The sequence below is a fragment of the Tachypleus tridentatus genome, chromosome 3 (genome assembly GCF_004210375.1).
Source record: "Tachypleus tridentatus isolate NWPU-2018 chromosome 3, ASM421037v1, whole genome shotgun sequence".
NCBI lineage: Eukaryota > Metazoa > Arthropoda > Merostomata > Xiphosura > Limulidae > Tachypleus > Tachypleus tridentatus.
This window is the reverse complement of record NC_134827.1, coordinates 109,653,759-109,679,322: the sequence shown is the minus strand read 5'-3', so window position 1 is coordinate 109,679,322 and position 25,564 is coordinate 109,653,759. Positions and strand designations below refer to the sequence as shown.

General features: G+C 32.4%; 1 protein-coding gene across 2 annotated transcripts; it reads right to left on the bottom strand.

Annotated features, from left to right (window-relative positions):
- Window positions 1-38: 38 nt before the first annotated feature.
- LOC143247733 (dolichyldiphosphatase 1-like) lies at window positions 39-25,564 on the bottom strand. 2 transcript variants are annotated; one of them, XM_076496154.1, is made up of 8 exons: window positions 24,935-25,562; window positions 23,845-23,945; window positions 23,200-23,284; window positions 19,556-19,652; window positions 11,532-11,630; window positions 1,615-1,743; window positions 621-710; window positions 39-278 (listed from the first exon to the last, which is right to left on the bottom strand). In XM_076496154.1, exons 1-8 carry the CDS (start codon window positions 25,056-25,058, stop codon window positions 254-256), a joined length of 750 nt encoding a protein of 249 aa, XP_076352269.1. In that variant the 5' UTR covers window positions 25,059-25,562; the 3' UTR covers window positions 39-253. The 2 variants fall into 2 exon arrangements, with proteins under 2 accessions (XP_076352269.1, XP_076352270.1); XM_076496155.1 differs by lacking the exon at window positions 1,615-1,743 and having other exon boundaries at window positions 24,935-25,564.

Below are 25,564 nucleotides of genomic sequence, written 5' to 3'. Positions count from 1 at the left end.
TGCACTCCCCTTAAAATTCTAACCAACAGAAACAGAAATTACAACAAAAAAAAACAACTTTAATCCACTTAATGTTTTGTTGTTCATTGAAAACTGTACATTTAAGCAGTGTCGATTTTCCCACTTGAAATTTGGTACTCCAGGCTTTAATGATACAGAGTGTATAAAAATACAAGCCCTACGTTGTGACACGGTAAATACAGCAATTAGAATCACGATTGAGCAGACGAGTTGTTTCTTACTGGAACTTCATTCAAACAAGTTTTCGCTGTCTTGCTCTAGAAACAGAAAAGGTACAGTAAACAATTATTTTTTTCCCTAATTAAAAAACTGATTTCAGACAGTTCCTTACGTCAACGCCACTGTAGTGATTGGTATAAAGACAAAGAGATAACTTATGGGTTTACCAGCAAAAGTTTTTATATCTAAAATTAGTCATTTCTGTTTAAAAACAGGATAAACCAAGTTGTATGATCAACATAAATCAACTGATCTTTCTTCAACATTGCTTGAGAAACACAATCGCCTTACACGTCAACTACTTATTATTTTAACCAGTTAATATCAAAAGTCAAGAAGTGTGTGTGTTGTATACAAGTCTTAAAAAACAATTGTCTCACCTAGCCTCGGTTCGATGTTGCGTGTACTCAAACCACATGATGTTCGGGATTAAGGTGGTGTCTCTTATCATCAGGAACTCGCTAAGTGGCCTGACAACAATAAAACAGTGTAGAAACTGTTCTAAAAATCTTTCACTTCTTGGTTAACTAAGATATTTTATGAAACAGTTATTTATGTAGAGACTTCAATATATTTACAAACAACTTAACAGTAGCCTTACTTCCACAAGTTTCTATGCAAATAATGTTCAGAAGGGAACAAAACATGACCACTGTAAGTACTGTTAACAGCTGATTAAAGTTATTGACAGTAATGATAAAACAACCGAGTTCACACAATATCTACGTTCTTACGTTAGACAGACATGTAATTATCAACATCTGATATTCAAGTTGAATAGCTAGCTAACACTAATACTGGTCGACACGTCAGATATCTAGTTAACAATAAAGGTTGTCTTCTCTGAAAATATCGAAACTTTATCGAATACGAAAGACTAAAAACAATGCATTTATTTTATTTATATCACGTATGTATAGTTTCATGGATTTATAAGAAATTGCATATACAATATTAAAATTATAGCTAATAAAAACTTGATAAATTATATGCAATTATCAAACAGAAAAATACCTTGTATGAAGATACAGGGTTTTCAGAAAAAGATAGACTACTTTCAGCTTGTTATATTTACTGAATTCACTCATCATGTGTATGTGCACAAATGTGCACCTTACAAAGGAATGGTTTGTAATTTTGTTTCAATATAATCTTAATAACTGTACCAAATGACTTCCTATAAAGACAAAACTAACAGCCTCAAATCTAACGTCATGGAAAAGATCAAATTAGATTCTTAAGTTCAGGTTGGTACAAGCAATAACTGTTACAGTCTCAATTCTCTTTGTTAACAAACAGAAATAAATGTCTGTTTACGAGTGTAATTTTAGTTAATTAAAAGGGAGAAGTCATAATGGTGTTAGCAAAACTTACCATGACATAATAACTGGAAACAGGGGGGTCAGTAGAAACTGTGTGACTCCAAACCAAGCTGTAGCTACAATAACCCCAACAACAGACCCACAGAGAACTTGTAGCCATGTGTGATACTGGAGATATATTCTAAATAATTAGACAGAACCCAATGAGTCAGACTAAAAACAAGATAAGTCATATGTGGCTACAGTAACCATTAAATATAGTATAGTGTAGTAAACAATAGACAACTGACCTCAAATACATTTAGAAAGAAAAAAAATAGTGTGAAAATATATTTAACAGAGGTATATTCCAAGTCCCCAACCTTTCTGTGATTTCTGGTAGAGGCTACTCTATTCACCAAAAACTGTTAAAAATGGCTTTATATCAGTGTTGACAACAGAATCTGATGAAACACAATTCCTCTTAGACAAATTACTTTTTCAAGATAATCACTTTTAAAAATGTTTTTTTTTTAATAAACTCCCTCTGTTGGTAGATGGAGAGAATTACTTCTATTCTTAAACAATTATGAATCATATAAAACAGAGAATTTGTGGTGTAAATACCTGAATTAATTTTATGTCTCTATATTTAAAACTGTCCAGGTTGCCTTTGTCATGTAAATAAAAACCATCAATTCAACAATGAACTGGTTTGACACTAAAGGATGCTTCAACAGATAAAAGTTTCTGAACAATACTCAACAATGAACTGGTTTGACACTAAAGGGTACTTCAACAGATAAAAGTTTCTGAACAATACTCAACAATGAACTGGTTTGACACTAAAGGGTACTTCAACAGATAAAAGTTTCTGAACAATACTCAACAATGAACTAGTTTGACACTAAAGGGTACTTCAACAGATAAAGTTTCTGAACAATACTCAACAATGAACTAGTTTGACACTAAAGGGTACTTCAACAGATAAAAGTTTCTGAACAATACTCAACAATGAACTAGTTTGACACTAAAGGGTACTTCAACAGATAAAAGTTTCTGAACAATACTCAACAATGAACTAGTTTGACACTAAAGGGTACTTCAACAGATAAAAGTTTCTGAACAATACTCAACAATGAACTGGTTTGACACTAAAGGGTACTTCAACAGATAAAAGTTTCTGAACAATACTCAACAATGAACTGGTTTGACACTAAAGGATACTTCAACAGATAAAAGTTTCTGAACAATACTCAACAATGAACTGGTTTGACACTAAAGGATACTTCAACAGATAAAAGTTTCTGAACAATACTCAACAATGAACTGGTTTGACACTAAAGGATACTTCAACAGATAAAAGTTTCTGAACAATACTCAACAATGAACTGGTTTGACACTAAAGGGTACTTCAACAGATAAAAGTTTCTAAACAATACTCAACAATGAACTAGTTTGACACTAAAGGGTACTTCAACAGATAAAGTTTCTGAACAATACTCAACAATGAACTAGTTTGACACTAAAGGGTACTTCAACAGATAAAAGTTTCTGAACAATACTCAACAATGAACTAGTTTGACACTAAAGGGTACTTCAACAGATAAAAGTTTCTGAACAATACTCAACAATGAACTAGTTTGACACTAAAGGGTACTTCAACAGATAAAAGTTTCTGAACAATACTCAACAATGAACTAGTTTGACACTAAAGGGTACTTCAACAGATAAAAGTTTCTAAACAATACTCAACAATGAACTAGTTTGACACTAAAGGGTACTTCAACAGATAAAAGTTTCTAAACAATACTCAACAATGAACTAGTTTGACACTAAAGGGTACTTCAACAGATAAAGTTTCTGAACAATACTCAACAATGAACTAGTTTGACACTAAAGGGTACTTCAACAAATAAAAGTTTCTGAACAATACTCAACAATGAACTAGTTTGACACTAAAGGATACTTCAACAGATAAAAGTTTCTGAACAATACTCAACAATGAACTGGTTTGACACTAAAGGATACTTCAACAGATAAAAGTTTCTGAACAATACTCAACAATGAACTGGTTTGACACTAAAGGGTACTTCAACAGATAAAAGTTTCTAAACAATACTCAACAATGAACTAGTTTGACACTAAAGGGTACTTCAACCGATAAAAGTTTCTGAACAATACTCAACAATGAACTAGTTTGACACTAAAGGGTACTTCAACAGATAAAAGTTTCTGAACAATACTCAACAATGAACTAGTTTGACACTAAAGGGTACTTCAACAGATAAAAGTTTCTGAACAATACTCAACAATGAACTAGTTTGACACTAAAGGGTACTTCAACAGATAAAAGGTTCTGAACAATACTCAACAATGAACTGGTTTGACACTAAAGGGTACTTCAACAGATAAAAGTTTCTGAACAATACTCAACAATGAACTGGTTTGACACTAAATCCTACTTCAACAGATAAAAGTTTCTGAACAATACTCAACAATGAACTAGTTTGACACTAAAGGGTACTTCAACAGATAAAAGTTTCTGAACAATACTCAACAATGAACTAGTTTGACACTAAAGGGTACTTCAACAGATAAAAGTTTCTGAACAATACTCAACAATGAACTAGTTTGACACTAAAGGGTACTTCAACAGATAAAAGTTTCTGAACAATACTCAACAATGAACTAGTTTGACACTAAAGGGTACTTCAACAGATAAAAGTTTCTGAACAATACTCAACAATGAACTAGTTTGACACTAAAGGGTACTTCAACAGATAAAAGTTTCTGAACAATACTCAACAATGAACTAGTTTGACACTAAAGGGTACTTCAACAGATAAAAGTTTCTGAACAATACTCAACAATGAACTGGTTTGACACTAAAGGATACTTCAACAGATAAAAGTTTCTGAACAATACTCAACAATGAACTGGTTTGACACTAAAGGGTACTTCAACAGATAAAGTTTCTGAACAATACTCAACAATGAACTAGTTTGACACTAAAGGGTACTTCAACAAATAAAAGTTTCTGAACAATACTCAACAATGAACTAGTTTGACACTAAAGGATACTTCAACAGATAAAAGTTTCTGAACAATACTCAACAATGAACTGGTTTGACACTAAAGGATACTTCAACAGATAAAAGTTTCTGAACAATACTCAACAATGAACTGGTTTGACACTAAAGGGTACTTCAACAGATAAAAGTTTCTAAACAATACTCAACAATGAACTAGTTTGACACTAAAGGGTACTTCAACAGATAAAAGTTTCTGAACAATACTCAACAATGAACTAGTTTGACACTAAAGGGTACTTCAACAGATAAAAGTTTCTGAACAATACTCAACAATGAACTAGTTTGACACTAAAGGGTACTTCAACAGATAAAAGTTTCTGAACAATACTCAACAATGAACTAGTTTGACACTAAAGGGTACTTCAACAGATAAAAGGTTCTGAACAATACTCAACAATGAACTGGTTTGACACTAAAGGGTACTTCAACAGATAAAAGTTTCTGAACAATACTCAACAATGAACTGGTTTGACACTAAATCCTACTTCAACAGATAAAAGTTTCTGAACAATACTCAACAATGAACTAGTTTGACACTAAAGGGTACTTCAACAGATAAAAGTTTCTGAACAATACTCAACAATGAACTAGTTTGACACTAAAGGGTACTTCAACAGATAAAAGTTTCTGAACAATACTCAACAATGAACTAGTTTGACACTAAAGGGTACTTCAACAGATAAAAGTTTCTGAACAATACTCAACAATGAACTAGTTTGACACTAAAGGGTACTTCAACAGATAAAAGTTTCTGAACAATACTCAACAATGAACTAGTTTGACACTAAAGGGTACTTCAACAGATAAAAGTTTCTGAACAATACTCAACAATGAACTAGTTTGACACTAAAGGGTACTTCAACAGATAAAAGTTTCTGAACAATACTCAACAATGAACTGGTTTGACACTAAAGGGTACTTCAACAGATAAAAGTTTCTGAACAATACTCAACAATGAACTGGTTTGACACTAAAGGATACTTCAACAGATAAAAGTTTCTGAACAATACTCAACAATGAACTGGTTTGACACTAAAGGATACTTCAACAGATAAAAGTTTCTGAACAATACTCAACAATGAACTGGTTTGACACTAAAGGATACTTCAACAGATAAAAGTTTCTGAACAATACTCAACAATGAACTGGTTTGACACTAAAGGGTACTTCAACAGATAAAAGTTTCTAAACAATACTCAACAATGAACTAGTTTGACACTAAAGGGTACTTCAACAGATAAAGTTTCTGAACAATACTCAACAATGAACTAGTTTGACACTAAAGGGTACTTCAACAGATAAAGTTTCTGAACAATACTCAACAATGAACTAGTTTGACACTAAAGGGTACTTCAACAGATAAAAGTTTCTGAACAATACTCAACAATGAACTAGTTTGACACTAAAGGGTACTTCAACAGATAAAAGTTTCTGAACAATACTCAACAATGAACTAGTTTGACACTAAAGGGTACTTCAACAGATAAAAGTTTCTAAACAATACTCAACAATGAACTAGTTTGACACTAAAGGGTACTTCAACAGATAAAAGTTTCTGAACAATACTCAACAATGAACTGGTTTGACACTAAAGGATACTTCAACAGATAAAAGTTTCTGAACAATACTCAACAATGAACTGGTTTGACACTAAAGGGTACTTCAACAGATAAAAGTTTCTAAACAATACTCAACAATGAACTAGTTTGACACTAAAGGGTATTTCAACAGATAAAAGTTTCTAAACAATACTCAACAATGAACTAGTTTGACACTAAAGGGTACTTCAACAGATAAAAGTTTCTAAACAATACTCAACAATGAACTAGTTTGACACTAAAGGGTACTTCAACAGATAAAGTTTCTGAACAATACTCAACAATGAACTAGTTTGACACTAAAGGGTACTTCAACAAATAAAAGTTTCTGAACAATACTCAACAATGAACTAGTTTGACACTAAAGGGTACTTCAACAGATAAAAGTTTCTAAACAATACTCAACAATGAACTAGTTTGACACTAAAGGGTACTTCAACAGATAAAAGTTTCTGAACAATACTCAACAATGAACTAGTTTGACACTAAAGGGTACTTCAACAGATAAAAGTTTCTGAACAATACTCAACAATGAACTAGTTTGACACTAAAGGGTACTTCAACAGATAAAAGTTTCTAAACAATACTCAACAATGAACTAGTTTGACACTAAAGGGTACTTCAACAAATAAAAGTTTCTGAACAATACTCAACAATGAACTAGTTTGACACTAAAGGGTACTTCAACAGATAAAAGTTTCTGAAGAATACTCAACAATGAACTAGTTTGACACTAAAGGGTACTTCAACAGATAAAAGTTTCTGAACAATACTCAACAATGAACTGGTTTGACACTAAAGGATACTTCAACAGATAAAAGTTTCTGAACAATACTCAACAATGAACTGGTTTGACACTAAAGGATACTTCAACAGATAAAAGTTTCTGAACAATACTCAACAATGAATTGGTTTGACACTAAAGGGTACTTCAACAGATAAAAGTTTCTGAACAATACTCAACAATGAACTGGTTTGACACTAAAGGGTACTTCAACAGATAAAGTTTCTAAACAATACTCAACAATGAACTAGTTTGACACTAAAGGGTACTTCAACAGATAAAAGTTTCTAAACAATACTCAACAATGAACTAGTTTGACACTAAAGGGTACTTCAACAGATAAAAGTTTCTGAACAATACTCAACAATGAACTGGTTTGACACTAAAGGGTACTTCAACAGATAAAGTTTCTAAACAATACTCAACAATGAACTAGTTTGACACTAAAGGGTACTTCAACAGATAAAGTTTCTAAACAATACTCAACAATGAACTAGTTTGACACTAAAGGGTACTTCAACAGATAAAGTTTCTGAACAATACTCAACAATGAACTAGTTTGACACTAAAGGGTACTTCAACAAATAAAAGTTTCTGAACAATACTCAACAATGAACTAGTTTGACACTAAAGGGTACTTCAACAGATAAAAGTTTCTAAACAATACTCAACAATGAACTGGTTTGACACTAAAGGATACTTCAACAGATAAGTTTCTGAACAATACTCAACAATGAACTGGTTTGACACTAAAGGATACTTCAACAGATAAAAGTTTCTGAACAATACTCAACAATGAATTGGTTTGACACTAAAGGGTACTTCAACAGATAAAAGTTTCTGAACAATACTCAAAAATGAACTGGTTTGACACTAAAGGGTACTTCAACAGATAAAAGTTTCTAAACAATACTCAACAATGAACTAGTTTGACACTAAAGGGTACTTCAACAGATAAAAGTTTCTGAACAATACTCAACAATGAACTAGTTTGACACTAAAGGGTACTTCAACAGATAAAAGTTTCTAAACAATACTCAACAATGAACTAGTTTGACACTAAAGGGTACTTCAACAGATAAAAGTTTCTGAACAATACTCAACAATGAACTGGTTTGACACTAAAGGGTACTTCAACAGATAAAGTTTCTAAACAATACTCAACAATGAACTAGTTTGACACCAAAGGGTACTTCAACAGATAAAGTTTCTAAACAATACTCAACAATGAACTAGTTTGACACTAAAGGGTACTTCAACAGATAAAGTTTCTGAATAATACTCAACAATGAACTAGTTTGACACTAAAGGGTACTTCAACAGATAAAAGTTTCTGAACAATACTCAACAATGAACTAGTTTGACACTAAAGGGTACTTCAACAGATAAAAGTTTCTGAACAATACTCAACAATGAATTGGTTTGACACTAAAGGGTACTTCAACAGATAAAAGTTTCTGAACAATACTCAACAATGAACTGGTTTGACACTAAAGGGTACTTCAACAGATAAAAGTTTCTAAACAATACTCAACAATGAACTAGTTTGACACTAAAGGGTACTTCAACAGATAAAAGTTTCTGAACAATACTCAACAATGAACTGGTTTGACACTAAAGGGTACTTCAACAGATAAAGTTTCTAAACAATACTCAACAATGAACTAGTTTGACACTAAAGGGTACTTCAACAGATAAAGTTTCTAAACAATACTCAACAATGAACTAGTTTGACACTAAAGGGTACTTCAACAGATAAAGTTTCTGAACAATACTCAACAATGAACTAGTTTGACACTAAAGGGTACTTCAACAAATAAAAGTTTCTGAACAATACTCAACAATGAACTAGTTTGACACTAAAGGGTACTTCAACAGATAAAGTTTCTAAACAATACTCAACAATGAACTAGTTTGACACTAAAGGGTACTTCAACAGATAAAGTTTCTAAACAATACTCAACAATGAACTAGTTTGACACTAAAGGGTACTTCAACAGATAAAAGTTTCTGAACAATACTCAACAATGAACTAGTTTGACACTAAAGGATACTTCAACAGATAAAAGTTTCTGAACAATACCCAACAACGAACTGTTTGGTTGTTTGGCATTTTATGGCACAAAGCAACTAGGTTATCTGTGCCCAACAACTAGTAAAAAATTTAAATTGATGTGTAATTATTAAAATTTGTAAAACAGGAATCATATTAAAACAAAACGATCCAATTTTCTATTTAAAAACTTAAATAGCATTAAAAAGGCCAATGGCCCTAAAAAAATTAAAAACTTGTTAAGTGGACAGTGTCACCACTGCCAAAGACACTGTCCAGCATCAGGAGTAAACCTGTAGACAAAACATATCTAAAATGGTGCCATCATTCAGAGTCGTAATGATAGCACAACAGTAAAAGGTGGGCTACTGCAACTTGAGTGTCACACAGACCACATTGGTGTATCAGTCCCAGATAAAAGAAAACAAATTAAAAAACTGACCAATAGGTAGCCTGGTTAGAACAAATTTCTCCTTACAGACACAAGACAGCCAAAATCCAATAGAGGGTTGTATCTGGAAAATCTTGTTATCACATTACTCACTTCAAGTAGCCTGCCAACTGGGGCAGAGCCGAGCCTCGAATACAGGACTACAGTGACGGCATTTATCTTTATACTGAAAACTCTGACACTCAAGACAACCCTGGGGGACTCCAAGTTTTGTAAGAAAGGAAAAGTGTCAAATCCACATGAACTTTGAATTGCCTGCCCATTTTATTAAACAATTGTTAATAAAAATAAGCAAATGGCAATGCAATTAGGTCTTGCAAAATGCTATACCACAATGTAATATCATAAGGTCTTGCAAAATGTCATACCTCAGTGTAATATCACAAGGTCTTGCAAAATGCAATACCTCCATGTAATATCATAAGGTCTTGTATAATGTCATACCTCAATGTAATACCATAAGGTCTTGCAAAATGTCATACCTCCATGTAATATCATATGGTCTTGCAAAATGTCATACCTCCATGTAATATCATAAGGTCTTGCAAAATGCCATACCTCCATGTAATATCATAAGGTCTTGTATAATGTCATACCTCAATGTAATACCATAAGGTCTTGCAAAATGTCATACCTCCATGTAACATCATATGGTCTTGCAAAATGTCATACCTCAATGTAATATCATAAGGTCTTGCAAAATGCCATACCTCCATGTAATATCATAAGGTCTTGCAAAATGTCATACCTCAATGTAATATCATAAGGTCTTGCAAAATGTCATACCTCCATGTAATATCATAAGGTCTTGCAAAATGTCATACCTCAATGTAATATCATAAGGTCTTGCAAAATGCCATACCTCCATGTAATATCATAAGGTCTTGCAAAATGTCATACCTCAATGTAATACCATAAAGTGTTACAAAATGTCATACCTCAATGTAATACCATAAAGTGTTACAAAATGTCATACCTCAATGTAATATCATAAGGTCTTGCAAAATGCCACCTCCATGTAATATCATAAGGTCTTGCAAAACAGTCTCGCAATACGTGACATTAACATACGAGAACAAGAATCGTGTTTTAACTGGAAAAATCGACAGGACAGTTGTTTCTCTCAAATCAGCATGAATTCATTTCTCACTGAATCATGTATCATCTATAACATACTGAGACAAGAACCTTCACCAGTTTTTATCTCACACAACTGAGGGACAATCATCTTTCAGAAAATAAACAGCTTTAGTTTTACTGTACCCTTGTTGTGAAAATTTCTAGGAGGAACCAACAGAACAATATTAACTGTATTTTCACTACACTGCAAGGACACAACCTTTAAGTATAAGAGTTTAAGTATTTAAAATTAACCCTCACCTAACCTGTCGTACATAAAGACATCTGTCATATTTAATGAAGTTTGAAAATGTCTTTAGAAGATTAGACTTGTGTGAGAATAATTAGTCAACAAAGTTAAAGATTAGTTGATTAACAAGTTCCACCAACTGTCCAGCTTTAAATTAACCAACTGTAGCCTCTAATAAGAAATGAGCAAATCCTCAAATTAGAATTATTAGTAAAAAATTTCAGCTTGCTGTAAAATGACTACCAACGAAAACAGCTGTAACAAAATTGTCTACCAATTAAAAAACAAGTTTAAATCTCTCCTCAGATGATTTTATAAAAAAGTAAAACATTTTGTTTCACTCGTTGATTTTATTTGAGACTGTTTGAAGAAAAAAAAAAACGTTTTCTTGTGGAAGAGACACTAAAACAGAGAGTAGGGTTAAGTTTCAGAGAGTAGGGTTAAGTTGAACCACAGTGCAGCCAACAAACATTTCCACGTGAAAATCCTGAGGAAAAGGTTTCATCTTCATGAATAACACTAAAGAATGAAGAATAAACACATCTATTAAAATTACTTTGTTATAAAAGATCAAAACGGAATATTCAGAACAGCCATTGTATTTAAGTTATTGTATATTTTTGGCGATACGATACTTCACCTGCTATAAGACACAATCATAGCAGCTCCAAACCCGCCAGTCACTGCCACAAACTTCCAAGCATGTTCTAATGGAGAACAGTTACTAGCATGATGTAGTCTAAAAATAACAACAATAAAAGTTTAGTATACGATTCACACACTAACGTTAAGTAGCTTAAAGAATCACTATTTGGTCAAACATAAAAATAACTACATGTATTTATCTATTAAAAGACTGTAAAGGAACTACATTATTAACTTACAAGAATAAAGCTAATATTTATCATTAACCACCTTAGTTATCTTGTTTAGTTTCATGTAAAATAATTGATTAATCAAATTATTAACTAAATCAAATACTGCCACTAAAATAATTAACTAACTGAAATTAAGAACCTAACTATCCATTTAACTGAAATACCATCATTACAATTTCTCATTGTTATTTCTGGTCAAGTTTCTTTGCTATAACAAATATATGTCAGAATTCATGATAATTAACCAGTTATGAAATTATTCCAATCAATTTATTTACAGATTTAACAAAATTTATGTTTCATTAAGTCCTCAATTTTTATTTTTATTGTTAATTTAAAACCACAAAACCCCTTTGTTTGTATAGTATAACTCTATGCACGTAGCTTGATATACTAGAATGAACCTTGGAGTATTTAAGATATACATACTAGAACAGTGAATTTACTACGTGTATATTTCAATTAAACTTGCCAAGTGATTTGTAAATATTACAAGTTGGTTATATACAAGTTCTTGTTTGTTTTTAAACATTTATACGTGCATTTACAAAGCTCTTCCTGAACCAATCCAAGCACAAAACAATTCTTGTGTTAAGAATAAAAAATACCTTCCTCCATCTTAGTTTTAATATTTTACTCAGATAACTTCTAAACAAACATCAAAAGTTTTTGTTAGTAAAACATTTTTAGTCTCTTATTCTCCCAACCCTAAAACTAACTGTTCAGAACTCATCTGTACAAAGTGAAATTAAAAAGTATAATAACAAGTGTCTCCTCATCCTAGGTGTAGGTCATTCCTTGCCACATCTACAAAATAATTATCTTCACTGATTCAACTATTAACTTTCACGTGTCTGTTTTAACTTCATACATTTATTTCCTAATTTGTACCACATCAGTGATCATTCTACAGAGGAAAGTAATATATCAGAGATGGAACAAAAAAAACAAACCCAGTTCCTCACTATCTGACACACTTCACAGTATGAACGATACAAACAGTTGCCCTAAAATGGATAACTTGCTTTTGTTATTATAAGCTTGCTGTACATATAAAAATTAACTTACCCTTGAAATGTATGTTTTTTAGTAATATAACAAATTAATCACTATAATAGAATATCCTAAAATTACTATACCTTAATCTGCTATCTAACTAAGAAATAATAAGTTATAAATTATGCTAGCAGCTACAACAGTTATCTTATTAAATCACTTTAAGCAGTCAGCTTCTTACAAAATAGTAAGTTTAGCAGCCAACAGAAGTTTTACCCACAACTTAAACACTCTGTTATCAGTGAGTCTCTCTTATTAAATCACTTTAAGCAGTCAGCTTCTTACAAAATAGTAAGTTTAGCAGCCAACAGAAGTTTTACCCACAACTTAAACCCTCTGTTATTAGTGAGTCTCTCCACACGGCAAAGTTTAAACAAGATGTACACTGAGAATATCTCTTACCTACACGTAATGCCCTTGTCATTGTTAATACAATATCTCATACCTACGTAAGACCCTTGTCATTGTTAATACAATATCTCATACCTACATAAGACCCTTGTAATTGTTAATACAATATCTCTTACCTACGTAAGACCCTTGTCATTGTTAATGCAATATCTCATACCTACGTAAGACCCTTGTCATTGTTAATACAATATCTCATACCTACATAAGACCCTTGTAATTGTTAATACAATATCTCTTACCTACGTAAGACCCTTGTCATTGTTAATACAATATCTCTTACCTCATTAAGACCCTTGTCATTGTTAATGCAATATCTCATACCTACGTAAGACCCTTGTCATTGTTAATACAATATCTCATACCTACGTAAGACCCTTGTCATTGTTAATACAATATCTCATACCTACGTAAGACCCTTGTCATTGTTAATACAATATCTCTTACCTACGTAAGACCCTTGTCATTGTTAATACAATATCTCATACCTACGTAAGACCCTTGTCATTGTTAATACAATATCTCATACCTACGTAAGACCCTTGACATTGTTAATACAATATCTCTTACCTACGTAAGACCCTTGACATTGTTAATACAATATCTCTTACCTACGTAAGACCCTTGTCATTGTTAATACAATATCTCGTACCTCATGTAAGACCCTTGTCATTGTTAATACAAAATCTCATACCTCACGTAAGACCCTTGTCATTGTTAATACAAAATCTCATACCTACGTAAGACCCTTGTCATTGTTAATACAATATCTCATACCTACGTAAGACCCTTGTCATTGTTAATACAATATCTCATACCTACATTAAGACCCTTGTCATTGTTAATACAATATCTCATACCTACGTAAGACCCTTGTCATTGTTAAGACAATATCTCATACCTACGTAAGACCCTTGTCATTGTTAATACAATATCTCTTACCTACGTAAGACCCTTGTCATTGTTAATACAATATCTCGTACCTACGTAAGACCCTTGTCATTGTTAATACAATATCTCATACCTACGTAAGACCCTTGTCATTGTTAATACAATATCTCATACCTACATAAGACCCTTGTCATTGTTAATACAAAATCTCATACCTACGTAAGACCCTTGTCATTGTTAATACAATATCTCTTACCTACGTAAGACCCTTGTCATTGTCAATACAATATCTCTTACCTACGTAAGACCCTTGTCATTGTCAATACAATATCTCTTACCTACGTAAGACCCTTGTCATTGTCAATACAATATCTCTTACCTACGTAAGACCCTTGTCATTGTTAATACAATATCTCGTACCTACGTAAGACCCTTGTCATTGTTAATACAATATCTCATACCTACAGTAAGACCCTTGTCATTGTTAATACAATATCTCATACCTACATAAGACCCTTGTCATTGTTAATGCAATATTTCATACCTACGTAAGACCCTTGTCATTGTTAATTAAATATCTCATACCTACGTAAGACCCTTGTCATTGTTAATACAATATCTCATACCTACGTAAGACCCTTGTCATTGATAATACAATATCTCATACCTACGTAAGACCCTTGTCATTGTCAATACAATATCTCTTACCTACATTAAGACCCTTGTCATTGTTAATACAATATCTCTTACCTACACGTAAGACCCTTGTCATTGTCAATACAATATCTCGTACCTACATAAGACCCTTGTCATTGTTAATACAATATCTCATACCTACGTAAGACCCTTGTCATTGTTAATACAATATCTCATACCTACGTAAGACCCTTGTCATTGTTAATACAATATCTCATACCTACATAAGACCCTTGTCATTGTTAATACAATATTTCATACCTACGTAAGACCCTTGTCATTGTTAATTAAATATCTCATACCTACGTAAGACCCTTGTCATTGTTAATACAATATCTCATACCTACATAAGACCCTTGTAATTGTTAATACAATATCTCTTACCTACTTAAGACCCTTGTCATTGTTAATACAATATCTCTTACCTACGTAAGACCCTTGTCATTGTTAATACAATATCTCATACCTACGTAAGACCCTTGTCATTGTTAATACAATATCTCATACCAACGTAAGACCCTTGTCATTGTTAATACAATATCTCATACCTACGTAAGACCCTTGTCATTGTTAATACAATATCTCTTACCTACGTAAGACCCTTGTCATTGTTAATACAATATCTCATACCTACATTAAGACCCTTGTCATTGTTAATACAATATCTCATACCTACACGTAAGACCCTTGACATTGTTAATACAATATCTCTTACCTACATTAAGACCCTTGACATTGTTAATACAATATCTCTTACCTACATTAAGAACCTTGTCATTGTTAATACAATATCTCATACCTACGTAAGACCCTTGTCATTGTTAATACAAAATCTCATACCTACGTAAGACCCTTGTCATTGTTAATACAAAATCTCATACCTACGTAAGACCCTTGTCATTGTTAATACAATATCTCATACCTACGTAAGACCCTTGTCATTGTTAATACAATATCTCATACCTACATTAAGACCCTTGTCATTGTTAATACAATATCTCATACCTACGTAAGACCCTTGTCATTGTTAATACAATATCTCATACCTACGTAAGACCCTTGTCATTGTTAATACAATATCTGTACTCTACATTAAGACCCTTGTCATTGTTAATACAATATCTCATACCTCACGTAAGACCCTTGTCATTGTTAATACAATATCTCATACCTACATAAGACCCTTGTCATTGTTAATACAAAATCTCATACCTACGTAAGACCCTTGTCATTGTCAATACAATATCTCTTACCTACGTAAGACCCTTGTCATTGTCAATACAATATCTCTTACCTACGTAAGACCCTTGTCATTGTCAATACAATATCTCTTACCTACGTAAGACCCTTGTCATTGTCAATACAATATCTCTTACCTACGTAAGACCCTTGTCATTGTTAATACAATATCTCATACCTACATAAGACCCTTGTCATTGTTAATACAATATCTCATACCTACATAAGACCCTTGTCATTGTTAATGCAATATTTCATACCTACATAAGACCCTTGTCATTGTTAATTATATATCTCATACCTACATAAGACCCTTGTCATTGTTAATACAATATCTCATACCTACGTAAGACCCTTGTCATTGTTAATACAATATCTCATACCTACGTAAGACCCTTGTCATTGTTAATACAATATCTCATACCTACGTAAGACCCTTGTCATTGTTAATACAATATCTCTTACCTACGTAAGACCCTTGTCATTGTTAATGCAATATCTCTTACCTACGTAAGACCCTTGTCATTGTTAATACAATATCTCTTACCTACGTAAGACCCTTGTCATTGTTAATACAATATCTCATACCTACATAAGACCCTTGTCATTGTTAATACAATATCTCATACCTACATTAAGACCCTTGTCATTGTTAATGCAATATCTCGTACCTACGTAAGACCCTTGTCATTGTTAATACAATATCTCGTACCAACGTAAGACCCTTGTCATTGTTAATGCAATATCTCATACCTACATAAGACCCTTGTCATTGTTAATGCAATATCTCATACCTACGTAAGACCCTTGTCATTGTTAATACAATATCTCATACCTACGTAAGACCCTTGTCATTGTTAATACAATATCTCTTACCTACATTAAGACCCTTGTCATTGTCAATACAATATCTCTTACCTACATTAAGACCCTTGTCATTGTCAATACAATATCTCTTACCTCACGTAAGACCCTTGTCATTGTCAATACAATATCTCTTACCTACGTAAGACCCTTGTCATTGTCAATACAATATCTCTTACCTCACGTAAGACCCTTGTCATTGTCAATACAATATCTCGTACCTACGTAAGACCCTTGTCATTGTCAATACAATATCTCGTACCTACGTAAGACCCTTGTCATTGTTAATACAATATCTGATACCTACGTAAGACCCTTGTCATTGTTAATGCAATATCTCATACCTACATAAGACCCTTGTCATTGTTAATTAAATATCTCATACCTACATAAGACCCTTGTCATTGTTAATACAATATCTCATACCTACATAAGACCCTTGTCATTGTTAATACAATATCTCATACCTACGTAAGACCCTTGTCATTGTTAATACAATATCTCATACCTACATTAAGACCCTTGTCATTGTTAATACAATATCTCATACCTACATAAGACCCTTGTCATTGTTAATACAATATTTCATACCTACATAAGACCCTTGTCATTGTTAATTAAATATCTCATACCTACATAAGACCCTTGTCATTGTTAATACAATATCTCATACCTACATGTAAGACCCTTGTCATTGTTAATACAATATCTCATACCTACATTAAGACCCTTGTCATTGTTAATACAATATCTCATACCTCACGTAAGACCCTTGTCATTGTTAATACAATATCTCTTACCTCATGTAAGACCCTTGTCATTGTTAATGCAATATCTCTTACCTACGTAAGACCCTTGTCATTGTTAATACAATATCTCATACCTACGTAAGACCCTTGTCATTGTTAATACAATATCTCATACCAACGTAAGACCCTTGTCATTGTTAATGCAATATCTCTTACCTACGTAAGACCCTTGTCATTGTTAATGCAATATCTCATACCTACGTAAGACCCTTGTCATTGTTAATACAATATCTCATACCTCACGTAAGACCCTTGTCATTGTTAATACAATATCTCATACCTCACGTAAGACCCTTGTCATTGTTAATACAATATCTCTTACCTCACGTAAGACCCTTGTCATTGTTAATACAATATCTCATACCTCACGTAAGACCCTTGTCATTGTTAATACAATATCTCATACCTACGTAAGACCCTTGTCATTGTTAATACAATATCTCATACCAACGTAAGACCCTTGTCATTGTTAATACAATATCTCATACCTACGTAAGACCCTTGTCATTGTTAATACAATATCTCATACCTACGTAAGACCCTTGTCATTGTTAATACAATATCTCGTACCAACATAAGACCCTTGTCATTGTTAATGCAATATCTCATACCTACATAAGACCCTTGTCATTGTTAATGCAATATCTCATACCTACATAAGACCCTTGTCATTGTTAATGCAATATCTCATACCTACATAAGACCCTTGTCATTGTTAATACAATATCTCATACCTACGTAAGACCCTTGTCATTGTTAATACAATATCTCATACCCTCATTAAGACCCTTGACATTGTTAATACAATATCTCTTACCCACGTAAGACCCTTGTCATTGTTAATACAATATCTCTTACCTACGTAAGACCCTTGTCATTGTTAATACAATATCTCATACCTACGTAAGACCCTTGACATTGTTAATACAATATCTCATACCTACGTAAGACCCTTGTCATTGTTAATACAATATCTCATACCAACATAAGACCCTTGTCATTGTTAATGCAATATCTCATACCTACATAAGACCCTTGTCATTGTTAATGCAATATCTCATACCTACATAAGACCCTTGTCATTGTTGATACAATATCTCATACCTACGTAAGACCCTTGTCATTGTTAATACAATATCTCATACCTACGTAAGACCCTTGTCATTGTTAATACAATATCTCATACCTATGTAAGACCCTTGTCATTGTTAATACAAAATCTCATACCTACGTAAAGCCCTTGTCATTGTTAATACAATATCTCATACCTACGTAAGACCCTTGTCATTGTTAATACTCTTACGTCTTCAATTATTCCACACTAAAATGTTTTTTATGTGAGTCTATAATCACAGTATTTCTGTTTGTAGTTATGGAAAACTTACACTGAGGACCTCCCTAATTTTGAACTGACGGCCAGATGAAAGATAGCTCTCTATGACCAACAACCTTACTACGAGAACATGTCACTTTTATAAAACACCCACACTTTAAGGTACAGGAAATATTTTGCAATGTTGCATGAATTTGAACCCGCCTCACTCGCCCAAAAATCCAACGCCAACTTGCATCCTAACTTATTAAACTATTAAAATTAAAATACATTTATAAAATATGGGCCTTCTGTTGAAAGGCATTTTTTTTCTTCTAAAGTTATTTCAAACATAGGTTTACTCAAGTAAATAAATCTGGATCTCTCAGTGTAACCATCAGAATCACAAGTAATTACATGTTACACAGATATTTAATTTATTACTACCATAATTAAGCCTAATAAATAAAATAAACATTAAGTTTACACACTCCTCCGGATCCTTGCTTACCTAATAAACACAAAAAAGACAAGATACGTAGCAAAGAACCACATGAACTGTGTGTGATTGGATGGCATTCCATACTCAGAGTACAAGATTTCTCTCCCTGAAAACAAAGCAAAAAATCAAATATGTCCATCATTCTTACTTGTAACAGTTATAAAACTAAATTTAAGATATTCTTCTAACTGGAAGAAAATATTCCAGTTGTATAACATGCCACTAGAAGGAGAAAAGAAATCAACACATACACCAGGTTTTATTCACTATGATAAATAATGACAAAACTACTTATAAATGTTATATACATGATAAAAACACACAAAGTAGTAGTGAAGGCATAAAGTAAACAAAATAAATACAATTTTTATGAACCACTTGGGTGTCGTATACAATAGTTAAAACCATTTAACAACATAAAGTTGGTTTTCTTTTGTCTTGTTAGAATCATAGGTTACTTGAAACACATACTAAAATGCAACAAAAAACAATATAAAGCTAATATCACACACTCACCTATTAGGGTTAGTTATATGTCTGCCAGGCTTGGTCTTTAAATAAGTAATTCTCTATGAATCCAAATGGTCACATAAATGTGAATTTAAACATTCGTGTACATAGTTTAGCTGTTGTATGTAAATATGGCACTTCATAAATCAGTCTGATGAAATGTAAATAAGTCAATCTCAATAAGTGCTCTTCACAGAGTTGTAATCTCAATGTTTAGAAGCAAATAAGAAAAAAGACAGTGTAATGCAGATAATCACGGACCTACAGTGATAATGCTTGAAACTCAGATACAAAGCTCATTAGTTGTGAGAGCTGTAATTACTTAGCTGTTTCATTAAGCAGATTTTGTGATAATTTATCAAGTTTTTCCTTCTAATTCTGTGATAAAATGAAGTTATTGAGTAAGAAGTCCAAAGTTCAGTCCTGTTGTTCCTAAAATCTGGGCCAAGGTTTTGTCAGATTTTGAGTTTAATTATGTTCAACTTGTGAAAGTTCTCACTTCTGTTTTTCTTCACAAATTCTGGTATTAGTGTTTCAGTTATCCTAAGTGTAGAATAAACAAGTACCCAACACAAACTAGAACAGTTAATTTAAAATGTATGTTATCTTTTCCAAGCTGGTGATGAACTTTATGTAAGTAAACTTCTGGTAAGTAGAAAATAAAACTTGATATGAAAGAAACCAGTGATGAACACTTTAACCTGGATACTTGACATGACCTGGCATCCAAGCAGAAGATACTGTCTGCAAACAGCTGGGGGTTATTGTGTTCCTCCTTTTAAGTCCCATTAAGTGCCCCTGTACAGTTTTCCAAATTTAATAATATCCTCTTAATCACGACTTATTTTCGTGGTTTTGAAGACAAAATAAAACTTAGTTACATTAGAGTTTTTACACTATCTTTGCCAAATAGATACTATTATGGGACCTGGAATTAGAGTTATGTCCAGTGAATATTGTCTGGACACAACACAACAATCTGTTCCTGTTAACCACATACTGCTTTGAATACAATGTATCAACCTGCACTTGTTCAAGCCAGCAAGACGTCACTGAATCAAACACACAAACAAGGATCCAGGTTTAGTTGGTGATAACAACAGCTACCAAGGAAATTTGATTATGTATTAGCACTCTGGCACCTTACTTCACCCACTTTTTTTAGAATCATTTAAATATTCAAAGTACTCAAAAGAAGGAATACAAGAAGTACATGGACTGCCAAATCATAGTTTTCTTTATTATTTAAATTTTGTTAGAGAGTTTCCTCCAACAAAACTTGTAAAATAAAAATGATGTTAAATGGAGTTAACTATTTTGAAATGATGAAGTAACTATTAAACTGATGGCTCAACGTGGCCAGATGGTTAAGGCACTCGACCCGTAATTTGAGGATCGTGGGTTCGAATCCCTGTCACACCAAATATGCTTGCCCCTTCGGCCGCGGGGGCATTATATAGTGACGGTGAATCCCACTAATCATTGGTAAAAGAGTAGCCCAACAGTTTGCAGTGGGTGGTGATGACTAGCTGCCTCCCCTGTAGTCTTACACTGTTAAATTAGGGACGGCTGGCATAGATAGCCCTTTAGTAGCTTTGTATGAAATTCAATAACCAAAAACAAACAAATTAAACTATGCTGTGTTGTTATGTGGAACAGTTTTACAGACATGAAGTTGTGAAGGTAGAAAAAGTCAGTGCTGGAAAAATCGTTTCTAAAGTGTACAAAAATAATATTTCTGATTTAGATGCATCTTTTAATATGCCACAAGTTACTCTAGTGGACTTTGGTATAATGTAAAATTCATCAACTAAATTACACTTGTACAGACAGGCAGACATCTAGGTACCTACAACAATGAATATCTTCAAATTATTAGAGAATTAAAGCGCACACAATAAATAACCCAGTCACTGCAGTATGGAAAACATGTGCCACATTTCACTGATATGAAGTGAAACTAATTGTTAATTTTTAAAACAATAAGAGATACAAAGAATTAAGTTTTTTCTTATATGGTTCATGAACTATAAATATGTCCCAAGTATAAATAATATTTTAAAATCTTGCTCACCAAAGGTTTAATGTCTTACTCTCTAATCTTATAAGTAGCATCCTCTTAAAATACAACTTAAAATATCTTTTTTTGGCATTCAACTAGTAGCTCAACTGAAAGAATATTCATAAAGCTTAGGACAACAAGGTGCCATGTGGTCCTTCAAACTGCCCTTTCACACCCACTATTGGGAAAAATAAAAATTAAACCTCATGAGATCCTAACCAATTACTTTAAAACAATCTTCACATCCATGAAATCACCCTGGTAAGCCTCCTCTAAAAACCATTTGCAGTAAATCAATACACTTTCTATTAGGTGAGTAACTAAAAACTGCACATGCTATTCCAATTGAGGCCTAACAAGTGATGTGCATAAGTAACTCTTTTTGACTTGTAATTAATATCTCTACAAGCACACCCTAAAAGTCTATCAGCTTTAGTGATAGTAACAGGGTACTGTTATGACCTGAGGGCCTTAGGTTCAAGCCCTGATCAAGGCTGATCTCTGAACATTCTGATTCATTTACATTAACTTATGAACCAAATTTTGTGTTGTTTTAGTTGCTACGTACAAGACTGATTTGTCACCATGGATTCCAGTTTCCTGAAAAGCCATAACAATATGGTACATGTATAAATAGGAACATAAAACCACCAACAGGGGGAGAAATCATTAATGAATATATCCAAAAGTTACAAAATTTACAAGCATAGTAATAAACTTGTGAATTATATAGCTTAAGATTTGAAGTTCGATAATAAGTGGTGTGTACTCATTTATTAGTTAAACCTACTTTGAAAGTTTATCATACATTACCATTTGTTTTACAATTAACTATGCATTCTCAAACCCCAAATCTTTAACATATAATAATGGTAGAATACTGAGTTTACAAAAAAATAAAATTACTGTTTTTGTCACAGTAGCTACATACATCACTACTGTAAAACTGTTTTCAAATTGTATAATCTGTGAATATTTTTGAATTTATTCAAATTTTAAAGCATACATAAACATAATGTACCATACATGTTTGTGCATAGTAAATAAAAGTCACCTTTCTATACATTTAAAATGAACCCACCTCTGCATGGTCTCGCTTCTTTGATCAAATGTTTTAGCACCAAGTTAACCAATTCATTAACAATAGTTCCAAGGAAGAAACAAATCTGTGGAAATAATCATTCATGAGTGAAACTATCACCTTTTGGTGCTAAAATTTAACAACAAAAGCTACAGATAATAAACCATCATGGATCTTCACTCTCCTGGATGAACATAAGGACAAGTCCAAGTGTTTTGTTTTACTTTATAAGCAAAAAACTCAAAACATCAAAATTAACCTTCCTTGTTTTCTCATTAATCAAATTTATCATTGGAATCTAAAGTTAGTGGAAGCAACCAACCAGAAGAAAGAACATTATATTCTGTTATTAAATATATCCATATATTTGAGTGGACACAAAATATATATTTACACACTTGAAAGAAAGTTTAAAAAATCACTGATAATTAACTCATACATGTATCTTTAAACCATCAGAAGTAAATATTTTAATGAATATTGTTTAAGAAATGCATGAATAATTTTAAATTAGCATTCATTTGTAGTAGAAATTTAGGAGTCTTGGTGACTGAGGGTACAGGAAAAAGCTGGAATTGTTTGAAAAGATATTTACCATTTCTCTACAAATAATTTGTTGCTTTAATTAATATTAACATTTCATACCGTATGCAAGTCTCTTCGGAAAAGGATAAGTGTAACAAATCCTGACATGATGATCAAAGGAAGCAGACTCATTAAGGCTAGTCCTTTGCCAAAAATATCTCCTGTCAAAGGTAACATACAAAACACATCACAATGAAATCTAATTTTTCTCACTCGAACATGAATTATTATGTAAGTCTGTCAAATATTATTAAATATTTTTTTCTGCAGAACTTTTAATTTAAAAGTGCAAAGGTAGTTAAAAACAAGCTACAGGGTGTTCAGAAAGTCACTGTATATTTAGTAACAGACATGTTTCAATATAGAATACAGGAGGTAAATATGAATGACAATTATAAACAATGTTGAAAGTGACCCCCATTGGCATCAATACAGACCTGGATCCTTCGTATTTTGTTTCTAAACACCACTATCAGTTGGTGGCTTTAAATAGACTGAATAAAATATGAATACAAAACTGCACAGTGACTTTCCAAGCACCCTGTACTTTAAATAAACTTTTACTATGATTGAATATTTTTATATGTATGCTGGTGATTTGACAAACTACATATTTATAACAAATCTCCAATTCATGTAAATGTTTTTAAACCTTGGGAGTAACAATTTAACTGTTACAAAATTTCAGAGAAAACGTTGGAAGTTAAACACCTACAAACGACATTTACTTCAAGTAATAAATTAAGAGATATAATACTGTTAACTTACTCAAGACCTACTGATGATTCTTATATTCTGATATTTTTTATGCTGATTTAAAGTTAGAGGATGGAATAACCTTTCAACTTCAAATAATAACAACCTTTTTAATTCAGCCCATGTTTTGCTGTTACAGCCTCATTATGAATACCAGCAGTGATATATGAACACTGGTTTAATCTTTTTACATTAGTTACACATCAGAAAATTAAATCACTGATCATTTAACTTCTGTCTTTATATTTTGTGAGACAAAATTTGATGCATGTCAGATACATAATCATAGTAAAGCTAATGTAATAATAAACTATTGAACACTAAGTAATAATTGTATAATTCAGATTGGATTTTTAATAATTTTCTCTGGTTATCGATGTTGTAAAAATCTTACCTGGTGGGTATTCTATATGAGTTATGGCTAAGGGTACCCATATATCAACATTCAGTTGGTTATCTTCTGTTGAACTTGAAGTCACCGGGTGTCCTTCTTGAAGTTTGAAATTTTCATGCGACATAATTGATATAATTTCCTTTCAATAAAAGTTATGACAATTTCTGATGTTATGTTCCGTTAGGGGTAACCTTTTCTTATTACATAAAATGTTACAGGTAAGTGTTTTAAATTTTAGGCTAATTCATTACGCTCAAAACTATAATCGCTGCCTCTTTGTTAGTTTTAATCAAATGAAGATCAGATACGTGTCACACCGTTAATGATAGTCAAATCGCAAGAGTTTCTACAGGTTACACAGAGTCAATAGTCCAGTCTTATCAGGTCTTACTATCGGTTTCCTTAGTTTTTGTCGAGTCTTACGAATTAGTGATAGCTCTGCAACTTGCAAGAACTTATTATGTACATAGAAGAAACGCTGCTCATAATTCACTAAACACACATTTTCACATTATAACGTTTAAATAAAGAAAAGCCGACCCAAGAAATTGACATTAAAATCTAATTTAATGTATATTTGCATCAAATAAGTGCTACGTGACACTACAGTGGAAGTACAAAACACTTATT

Coding starts and splice junctions, on each gene's coding strand:
- LOC143247733 (XM_076496154.1), bottom strand. CDS start 25,058: ATGTCGCATGAAAATTTCAAACTTCAAGAAGGACACCCGGTGACTTCA. Junction 23,946..24,934: donor TCATATAGAATACCCACCAG/GTAAGATTTTTA, acceptor TACCTTTGACAG/GAGATATTTTTGGCAAAGGA. Junction 1,744..11,531: donor ATGATTGTGTCTTATAGCAG/GTGAAGTATCGT, acceptor CTAATTATTTAG/AATATATCTCCAGTATCACA.